The 11,337-nt window shown below is 40.4% G+C and overlaps 1 protein-coding gene across 1 annotated transcript; it reads right to left on the reverse strand.

Annotated features, from left to right (window-relative positions):
* Positions 1–2,630: 2,630 nt before the first annotated feature.
* Positions 2,631–10,993, reverse strand: ebag9 (estrogen receptor binding site associated antigen 9). The gene is made up of 7 exons (XM_062063595.1): positions 10,762–10,993; positions 10,393–10,490; positions 10,130–10,211; positions 7,957–8,121; positions 4,738–4,848; positions 3,805–3,896; positions 2,631–3,646 (listed from the first exon to the last, which is right to left on the reverse strand). Exons 2-7 carry the CDS (start codon positions 10,473–10,475, stop codon positions 3,529–3,531), a joined length of 651 nt encoding a protein of 216 aa, XP_061919579.1. The 5' UTR covers positions 10,476–10,490; positions 10,762–10,993; the 3' UTR covers positions 2,631–3,528.
* Between the last annotated feature and the right edge of the window lie 344 nt (positions 10,994–11,337).

An 11,337-nucleotide genomic window follows, 5' to 3' on the forward strand; every position in this document is an offset into this window, starting at 1 on the left:
GGACCAAAGCTATCTCATCATGACGACATTCCACTTTGCCGCGTAGTCATGCATCTACATGTTATGTAAGCAACATATTTTGGTTCAGTAGGCATCAACAGTCTTGAGTCATAGGATGCGGTAACACCTCACTTTTGGAGCCAATGTTGTGTTTGTGTTAAGATAAGAGAAATGTGACCATTGGGCACACATTTAGCTTGACTAATTAGTTGCCTTTCAAACAATATCAATGACAAATTGAGTATAACCATGAAACGTTGCATTTGCGATGCATAGCTCGTTGTCCTTTAACCTGTCCATCAATAGGTTTAAAAATATTTGTTAATATCTGTCTAAATATACATCTAAATGTTAAGTAAACATAAATGTTAAATCCAAATTTATATCTCAACGCTAAATGTTTAAATCTCAATATGAAAGTTACAATCTAAATACATATGTTAAATCTAAATTTAAATGTTAAATATAAATGTAATTCTATATATAAATTTTAAATACAAATCTAATTTCAAATGTAAATCATGAATCTCAATGTTAATTCTAAATCAAAGGTTAAATCAAAATGTAAATAGCAAATCTAAATCTAATGCACATGCTGAATCTAATCTTCTTCCTATTCCTTTTCGGACGTGATGTAATGAAACAACTGCAAATATGTAATGCATTACATTATATCGTATGCATGTTTGAAATAAACTAAAACTAAACCGAAACATTAAATATAGTTGTTAAATATATATCCAAATGTTAATAAATATAAATGTATTGCCTAGAACAGGGTTCCCCAAACTACGGCCCGCAGGCCGAATCTGGCCCGCCAGCGTCCAAAATCCGGCCCACGGGAAGTCCAAATGAAATATATGTTTATTTTTTTCGTTATTTTTAAATCTGTCCTTTCTAATCCATTTTTTTACCGCTTGTTGTCAAGTGCGCACTCTTTCAGTCAATTAGTGCGCAAGGAATATATATCCATCCATCCGTTTTTTACCGCTTGTCCCTTTTGGGGTTAGCGGGGGGTGCTGGAGCCTATCTCAGCTGCATTCGGGCGGTAGGTGGGATACACCCTGGACCAGTCGCCACCTCATCGCAGGGCCAACACAGATAGACAGACAACATTCACACACTAGGGCCAATTTAGTGTTGCCAATCAACCTATCCACAGGTGCATGTCTTTGGAGGTGGGAGGAAGCCGGAGTACCCGGAGGGAACCCATGCAGTCAAGGGGAGAACATGCAAACTTCACACAGAAAGATCCCGAGCACAGGATCAAACTCAGGAACTTCGTGTTGTGAGGCACATGTACTAACCCCTGCTCCACCATGCTGCCCTAGGAATATATATTTATATATATACAGTGGGGCAAAAAAGTATTTAGTCAGCCACCCATTGACAATCAATGGCTGGCTGACTAAATACTTTTTTGCCCCACTGTATATATATTTTTATATATATTTATATATATATATATATATATATATATATATGTATATATATATATATATATATATATATATATATATATATATATATATATATATATATATATATATATATATATATATATATATACTTATATATACGGTATATATATATATATATCCATCCATCCATCCATTTTCTACCGCTTATTCCCTTCGGGGTCGCGGGGGGCGCTGGAGCCTATCTCAGCTACAATCGGGCGGAAGGCGGGGTACACCCTGGACAAGTCGCCACCTCATCACAGGGCCAACACAGATAGACAGACAACATTCACACTCACATTCACACACTAGGGCCAATTTAGTGTTGCCAATCAACATCCCCAGGTGCATGTTTTTGGAAGTGGGAGGAAGCCGGAGTACCCGGAGGGAACCCACGCAGTCACGGGGAGAACATGCAAACTCCACACAGAAAGATCCCGAGGCCGGGATTGAACTCACAACTACTCAGGGCCTTCGTATTGTGAGGCAGACGCACTAACCCCTATATATATATATATATATATATATATATATATATATATATATATATATATATATATATATATATATATATTACAGTCTGGCCCCCAGCCAAATAGTTTTAACCCAATGCGGCCCCCCGAGTCAAAAAGTTTGGGGACCCCTGGCCTAGAGTTATAAAACTTTTTCTGTGTAGGGTTTGCATGTTCTCCCCGTGACTGCCTAGGTTCCCTCCAAGTACTCCGGCTTCCTCACACTTCCAAATGGACCACAATGGAAAGAAGCCTTTTGGCTTTTTGTGCCATCCATTTGCCTTTTTAAAGCATTACATGGATTCCATTGTTTAAGATGTCAATAAACTTCTCAATCAATCAAAGACATGCACCTGAGATAGGTTGATTGGCAACACTAAATTGGCCCTAGTGTGTGAATTTGAGTGTGAATGTCGTCTATCTGTGTTTGCCCTGTGATGAGGTGGCGATTTGTCCAGGGTGTACAGTCGCCCCCGCAACCCTGAGAGGGACAAGCGGTAGAAAATGGATGGATGGATGGCATCATTTTAAAGCAACTAATATATTTAGTTTGCACATTGTTCGCTTCTTGCTGGATGAATCATTGAAATTTATTCAAAAAGCCGAACGGGTACACTTGGGTGTCCCTCCAATGAACCCCCAATAATTATGGGTTTTTAACTGGGAATCAAAACACATCATTGTACAAACTAATCAGAAATATACATAAACCCTCCATGACTTTTGGACATTGTAAACCAAAACAACATGCACAATGTTAGTTTAAAAGCAAAGCAAACCTTATTGCTGAAGAATCTAGATGGCTGTTCAATTCACTTCTGATCATGCTGCCATGTCACAATAATTGCACATTGGGAGGATTATATCATCTATGCAGATATCCAAGACCAACTAAGCTCATTGAGAATAAATGAGTTATTAGCAAGCAATGTTGTTACTAAATAGAGACCCAGAGTATAAATAGTTTGGTTGGATTACAGTTTATGTCAAACTATTTAATGAATTTTGAAGATGTACAGTGCATTTAGTGCAGAACACAAGTAAAAACGAATTTTGAAGAAAAAACAATGAAATATAAATATTTTTTTTAAAAAAAGGATGCAATGGACCATTAATGTATCTGGTAATAACAGCAAATTACACCTCTTTGTCCATTGATATTAGAAACAAAACCAAAAAACTGCTTTTTAATTTTGAAAAGGTAGTACAAGTTCAGTTTATTTACATACCTTGAACGGGGCCTGTGCTGATTATAGCACAGGACCACAATATGCAGTAAATGGTGCCGTTAATTAATCTAAGATAGACTGGCAAAGAAACACAAATCTACCATCAAAATGAGTTGTTGATGTTGAATGTGGCCAGCAAGAAGGATTCAGGGTTGCTCCAAGAGAACACTTAAATGGCTGCTGGTGGAAAACAGGATGTGGATGAAGATGAGGGTGGCTCGTTGCTTACAATCCTGGTTGGTTTGATGACCTAAAAATAAACTCATGGCTGATTCAGTGTCTTTCCCTCATATCCCCATGGCTCACTCACTGAGCATTTCTAGAATGTTATGAAAGCTTGACAGCCATCTTCTGCTCTTTCTTCATCATCCTCTGAGCATCCTTCTCCATTTTCTTTCTCTGCTGCTCCATGGAACGCTTTTCTCTCTCTGCCATCTTTTGTTGTCTGTTATACAAAGGCAGATTTGCAAGAGACGTCATTACAAAACAGAGGCTTGCTCATCTGAGAGTATGGGGCAATTAGCGCTTATGTTTGGTAAACGCTGCCACCTGCTGGTCCAAAAGCTAAACGGCAGCCCCAAGCGCCGAAACAAAGTATATTACCTGAGCACTTCTTCTGCTTCCCAGGTGGCATCAGACTCATCCTCCCAGGCATTGGTGTTTTCCTGCCAGTTGTCCATTTCACCAAGTTCTGCCTGTGCAAAGTCATACAGTTGCATCCATGGCTAGCACACATACACAAGTAGATCTTATAAAGCAAACACACCATTTCACTGGCGGGAACCTGTCAGTAAAACTATCGCAATAAGCAGTGTAACAAAAAGCACAACTGTGTATACACTACCAATTGTGCAGAAATATGAGATAGGATTGACTTAATAGGACTGTAAAGGTGGATGTTCATTTTCATTTATTGTTAGATTAATTAATTTATTGATCATCAGCCCAGGCTAGGCCTAATTGTCAAGTTTGTGTGTGAGAGTAGTTGCTGCAGATTTGAGAAAGATCATTTTGGCACCGTACCTGTCCATTTTTTAGGCACTCGAAAGAGACACTCCATGCTTCCAAATAACCTTTTAAGATTTGGTCTGTACGATGAAATCATTAGATGTATTAGCATAATGTACATTTAAGTACCATACTGTCAAGCTTTAGTGCCTGAGTAATTTCTACAGGTATAATGGCCTAAATTGTTATGCAAAATTTGGAGGTGGGTCATTATGCTAATGTGGAAGCAAAAGTCGTCACGGCTTTGCAATATGAAGTCATCGTTATTTGAGGTCCTTTCAATCTAGTACAAATCTCTTCAAGACTTACTTTTGTTTTGAGGACTGTACTTAAAGGAGAATTAGCAGTGAGCATCATAGAATGGTAAGGGAGATACTGCCATTGTAAGTGTATGTAAACATCTGACCACAACTGTAGAGTGAAAATAATTTCAATTTATAGTACTCAAATGTTTCCCTTTGTCATCCATTTCCTAGCTATAAACTGAAAGGTTGCCTGAAGCGTCAACGATGATGAACGGTTACTCACTGAGGGTGTACCAAAGGTCATCATATCCTGAGAGGCTGCCAGTCTGCTGGAGAAACCTGCTGAGCCGTCAGGCACCAGGTAGTTTAAAGGCTCCCTTTTCTTTAACACTATCTACAAAGTGGAAAACAGAAAACAAATTCAGAACAATAAGGCATTAACGGCGTTACCATCCATCCATCGATTTTCTACAGCACAATTACTTTTAATATTTTCCCATTCAATACCTTGACCAAGTATTCAATATTGAATGGAATATACTACAATTTACTATGCATGCTCTGGTAATGATTGATACACAAATCCATACAGTTTGCATACAGTTGTCCCTCCCGTCATTGGAAAACAACATGACCGTGTAAAACAAAATTTCCGCTACGTAGGTTTATTAATAATTTAAATATTTTTATAGTTAGAATATTTTAAAAACGGTTTACAACCCATATAGTCACCTCTACACTTGTGTCACCCAACATAGTAGCCTTGAGTTTGTTCTACTGTAGATGACAGCACTCACCGGTAGCCCAGAGGATCCTCCGAGCATCGCTCGGCCACAAAGTGGAAACACTTTGCTACATCCTTGGAAATTCCAGTAATTTAGAACTATGCTTTCATGTGCTGAAACCACAGGTGTCTGTTCTGCCAAAAGTTGGTCAACTTGACAGTCACAGCTACGACCATTAGCTTTGTTGGTAGCATCGCATATCTCGCTTTGTCACTCCACAAAACTCAAGCCACAGGCTCACCTATGTCATGTGGAGCAGATGATGTCTAAGATGAATATGAGTTCATCTCCATTTAAGAGCTGGTAATAACTGATAGCAGTCTTGCTAACGTTAACTGGCACGCTGATACTGGTACGTTTCCTCTTCTGACAATGCTCACGTCAAAGGGTGATCAAAGTGCAGATGTGTTATTGATGAGGCAGGAGTTGAAAATAAAGTGCATCTAGGGGTGTAACGGTACGTGTATTTGTATTGAAACGTTTCGGTACGGGGGGTTCGGTTCGGAGGTGTACCGAACGAGTTTCCACACGAACATATAAAGTAGCCGCCTAAGCTAAAGTCTTAACAAGCTGCTCCGCTTCTTCTGCCTGTCTCTGTCAGTACTCTACACAGCACCCAGCATTGTCCCACCCACACAACCATCTGATTGGTTACAAACAGAGCGGTAACAGCCAATCAGCAGTGCGTATTCAGAGCGGTAACAGCCAATCAGCAGTGCGTATTCAGAGCGCATATAGTCAGTGCTTAGCGTTTAGCAGGTAAGCATCAGGCTGCGGACTCTCCCCAAACTATAATAAACACCTCCCAGTCAACTACTAGTAACATCACTATGAGCCCGTTGACCTTCTAGAAATATAAACTGCAGCTCAGCTCGCTCGCAATCCTGGCTTGAGGTGAAGGCTAATTCGCTTTTAGCGTAACGTTAGCTCATTTTACGGGGTGTGCGTGTGCGTGTGTTACAGACAGCAAAGCCCTGTCTGTCTGTTATTTCACTTTACCTTTTTCTGTGTTGATTGAGCTGTGTTGAAGCAGCAAAAAAGGACATTATGTTAAATCAGTGGTTCTTAACCTGGGTTCGATCGAACCCTAGGGCTTCGGTGAGTCGGCCTCAGGGGTTCAGCGGAGCCTCCGCCGCTGAGGTCAAGACACACCCAACTCATCGTGTAAAAAAAAAACTTCTCGCTATCGGCGTATTACGGATACCCCCAAACAATGTTCCCTCTAATATTCCATCTGATTTGCAGGTGTGTAATTTGTTGTGGTTCATGCACAGTTTATTTTGTGCACCAGTAAAAAACATATAACCTTGTCTTGAATTTGAAAAAAAAAAAACATTTTATTTTTTACTAAAGAAGGGTTCGGTGAATGCGCATATGAAACTGGCGGCGTTCCGTACCTCCAACAAGGTTAAGAACCACTGTGTTAAATGAAGAGTTTCTGTCTCTGATAGTTGATGTAGTGGTTAGAGTGTCCGCCCTGAGATCGGTAGGTTGGAGTTCAAATCCCAGCCGAGTCATACCAAAGACTATAAAAATGGGACCCATAACCTCCCTGCTTGGCACTCAGCAACAAAGGGTTGGAGTTGGGGGTTAAATCACCAAAATGATTCCCAGGCGCGGCGCCGCTGCTGCCCACTGCTCCCCAAGGGGATGGGACAAATGCAGAGGACAAATTTCACCACATCTAGTGTGTGTGTGACAATCATTGGTACTTTAATCTTAATCTTAATATAATAATGTAACTGCATCATAAAGCCTACATGAACTCCATGGTGTTCAGGGATGAATAGTCTCTCCTATTGCTATTGTACTATTTTTTCCAGCTATAGTTACATTAATCATTAGTAATGGAGCAGCCTAATTTTGAATGGCAGGGTCCCTGCTATCACATGTTGATAAAAATATAACATTTACATAATAAAAATCAACTACAGGCTTCCCAAATGCTGTAATAAATTAAGCATGATGAGTTGATTTGAAACTGTTTGATGTTGCACTTTTTATATGTAGAAGAAAAGTTTTGTAATTTTATTTAATCTGAGCAACAACTTGAGGCAGTTTAATGTTGATTAACGTGGGCAGAATTATTATAGTGTTCCCAATGTTAAAACGATAAAGCCATGGTTTACAAATTTGGTAAATAAATAACCAAAAAAAATGTATATTTTGTTGTTTTCTTACTGTACCGAAAATGAACCAAACCGTGACCTCTAAACCGAGGTAGGTACCAAACCAAAATTTCTGTGTACGGTTACACCCCTAAGTGCATCAAAAATTTGTTTGCAAAAAGTTTGTCAAATTGGTTGTTGTTAGTTGCCATTAGCATTGTTCACTCGTAACGTGACACTAAGTCTTGCTAGGTGAATGTCTATATAAATAACTACAACATAACAGAAAATAAGATAAATACTGCAGTGTAAAACACTTACCGGTAATTTAGAACATGTTGAATGTGCTTTTTTTTTTTAATCCGCAATGTTGTGAAGCCGCAATATGGCGAGGGACAACTGTAAATACATTTAACATCCAACTTCTTGCACTAATATTTAATTGTATGGAAAAAAGTATGTACCTTGTGTGCTAGTAATAATTGGCTAAGTACTCTGCCAGCACATTATGCTCTTAGTGCTTTGGCTTAATCAATGAATATGTCTGGATAAATGAATCTCTAATATTTTCTTTGTATGACTAAAATAAAGAGGCCAGTGTGGACTCACCTTCTGTGTTTTCCTGATGGTTGGCGCCATGTCTTTGAAGTAGTCGGGTTCCTCATCTACTTCGTTGGGTGGAGGAGAGATGTTTCCATTACCACCTTCAATCTTAATACTCGTTGGTGCGTCTTCGTCCCATGAGCTCCATTCTTCAACCTCAAGCTGTGGAGACTGAGTTGTCCAAAATACAGTTGGAATTTGAATGAAATTATGCATGTCCCATTTTGTGTTTTTGGAGTTTTCCTTGCCTAAATGTGGATTTAGATCGGGGGATATTGTGGTTTGTGAAGCCCTTTGAGGCACTTATGATTAAGGGCTTTAAAAATAAACCTTTATTGATTGATGCTCTGAAAACCTGTGATGATTGATTTGGGGGATTTGGTGTGGCTTGGCACAGGTGGTAAAGCAGCCAGGCCATAAACATGAGGGTTGCTGGTTCAAATCCAGTTTACACCTTCCTAGTCACTGCCGTTGTGTCTTTGGGCATGACACTTCACCCACCTTGATTCCAGTGCCCCCCGCACTGGTTTAAATGTAGCTTGAATGGGTTTCTCAATGTAAAGCGCTTTGAGTCACTAGAGAGTAAGTACTATATAAATACAATTCACTTTACTTCACATTGATGGATGAAAATGTATACATGGAGGGTGTGGCTTCCAATCTTGTAGTTTATGTGTGTTAATCCAACCTCAACATCAGGGTGTCCAAACTATAATTTGCGAGACGTCACAAGTTTAACAAAAAAATTGGGCCACATATTTGCCCAAATTTTAATGGGAGCATTATTGCCACCCTATTGTGGGGGAAGACAGAATCAATAGTCAATGACCACAAATTTCACTTATTAGTGATGCACAGCATACATGGCCAAATCCAAACAACTTTTCCCACTCATGGTGTAAATTACAACAAACAAATAAAGTCAACACACAAGTGCACGTAGCACAACTCCTGCTCATTGCACTTTGTGGACTTTATAAAACACTTATATATAGTTTTAAACTACACATTTATAATTCCATACAGTGGTATGTAAACACTCTTTCCATGCTTCCCCATGTTTGGTGCATTTCAGCTGCTTGATATTTCTGATGAATTACAAAACTTTAAGGAGGCCGTCAGAGAAAGAAACAAGGTAGGAGTCGAACTTTTGCTTTCGGCCCCCGGTCAATTTTCTTTTTGCCCAATGCGGCCCCGAGTCAAAAAGTTTTAATACCACTATTTTACAAGGTTGAACGCGATCTGATTAGGGTGGTTTTAACAGGATGATGATGGTCCTGATGGCTTCATCTGGCCAGGATCTTCAGCTCTCACTGGATCGGTGCGCAGCAGAGTGTGAAGCAACTGGGATGAGAATCAGCACCTCCAAGTCTGAGTCCATGGTTTTCGCCCGGAAAAGGGTGGAGTGCAATCTCCGAGTTGGGGAAGAGACCCTGCCCCATGTGGAGGAGTTCAAGTACCTCAAAGTCTTGTTCACGAGTGAGGGAAGAGTGGATCGTGAGATCGACAGACGGATCGGTGCGGCGTCTTCAGTAATGCGGACGCTGTATAGATCCGTTGTGGTGAAGAGGAAGCTGAGCCGGAAGGCAAAGCTCTCAATTTACCGGTCCATCTACGTTCCCATCCTCACCTATGGTCATGAGCTTTGGGTTATGACCGAAAGGACAAGATCACGGGTACAAGCGGCCAAAATGAGTTTCCTCCACCGGGTGGCGGGGTTCTCCCTTAGAAACAGGGTGAGAAGCTCTGCCATCCGGGGGGAGCTCAAAGTAAAGCCGCTGCTCCTCCACATCGAGAGGAGCTAGATGAGGTTGTTCGGCATCTGGTCAGGATGTCACTCGAACGCCTCCCTAGGGAGGTGTTTAGGGCACGTCCGACCGATAGGAGGCCACGAGGAAGACCCAGGACACGTTGGGAGAACTATGTTTCCCGGCTGGCCTGGGAACGCCTCGGGATCCCCTGGGAAGAGCTGGACGAAGTGACTGGGGAGAGGGAAGTCTGGGTTTCCCTGCTTAGGCTGCTGCCCTCGCGACACGACCTCGGATAAGCGGAAGAAGATGGATGGATGGATGGATGGGGTTTTAACCAAATTCATGCAATGGTGCATGTAAACATACACAATGTTTCTTATGCTGCTTTGTATGCAACAGTATCAAGGTTCTGGTAAATGAAAACTGACCTGCTTTGGTACGGTTAATGAAAAATCCACTGTTGTTGGGAGACTTATTTGATCACCACTGAGCTTTCGCCCCCTTCCAGATCTTTAAAGTAAAAAAAAGAAGAAAAACAGGGGAGAAGTAAGGTCATATGTGCATATTAGTTTTACCTATAAAGTAAATTAAAATGTGTGTGTTGTTTTAGCTCTAATTGTTGTAATTGTGTGTTGTGCTTAATGCATTAGGGACTGTTAAACATTGTTTTAATATGCTGCGTATTACTTACCTGCACAGTAATCTCTTGAAGAAAGAGAGCAAACTGGCTAGGCATGTGCAGATTTTAAATAGACGAAACTGAGTGATGGCCATGGTGGTAAATATGCTCTGGGGGAGGGAAAATAGTCAATATTAGAAATGTGATCTTGACTTTGCATATGATAATGTAGAATGATGTGACCAAAACATGCAACCATAGCAAATAGCCGAATGAATGTAGCAAAGAGAACAGCATGCAACCTTACACAAAATATACATTAAGACATTTTGAGGATATACGTCGGGTTTTAGCATTAATAGCAATCTGTCCATGCGACAGCAACATTTCGAATGCATAACCGTTTTGCAGCTGACGGGACAAGTTCATGTATTTGCCTACCGCAGCTTGCTAGCTTAGCCAACAGAAAAGCATGTTCTTTAGCGATCCTTCAGCGGTCTTGGTAGGTGACAAAACAAGTAGCTAGGTATTAAATGAGCGCCATGTCAACACAATGGCAGTAACAGCTGCATTGTCAGATGCTGTTTCATGACAGAACTCCAGTGTGTCGTCGCTCATCCTCGTCGAGCGGCTGCCATCTTGGAGCTGGGAGGAGCAGGAACAAGGAAATACCGCATGCACGTTGCCTTCAAGGAATAAAAAAGTGTCGGAGGTTTATGTGTTGAGGAGCTATTTATTTCATTGCGTGTTTGTTTTAATTACTTGTCACAACATTTTAGAATGTATTAAATACAAAATTACCACTGTTTTCCTCCTAACTATTTAGATGATTCAACATTGTCTTGTTGGTATAGTCTGACATGACGTTAATGATCGCAAAATTCACATTATGTATAAAAAACACATGTTTTTTTGGCTTTTAGTTATAATTAATTAATGTTTTGTCAAAAACTAAACACGATTTGTATTAACGGCGTTTTTGTGAGTACTTAAACATACATGACGTCCCCGCCCCTA

This window comes from Entelurus aequoreus, linkage group LG11, assembly GCF_033978785.1.
Source record: "Entelurus aequoreus isolate RoL-2023_Sb linkage group LG11, RoL_Eaeq_v1.1, whole genome shotgun sequence".
Taxonomy (NCBI): Eukaryota; Metazoa; Chordata; class Actinopteri; order Syngnathiformes; family Syngnathidae; genus Entelurus; species Entelurus aequoreus.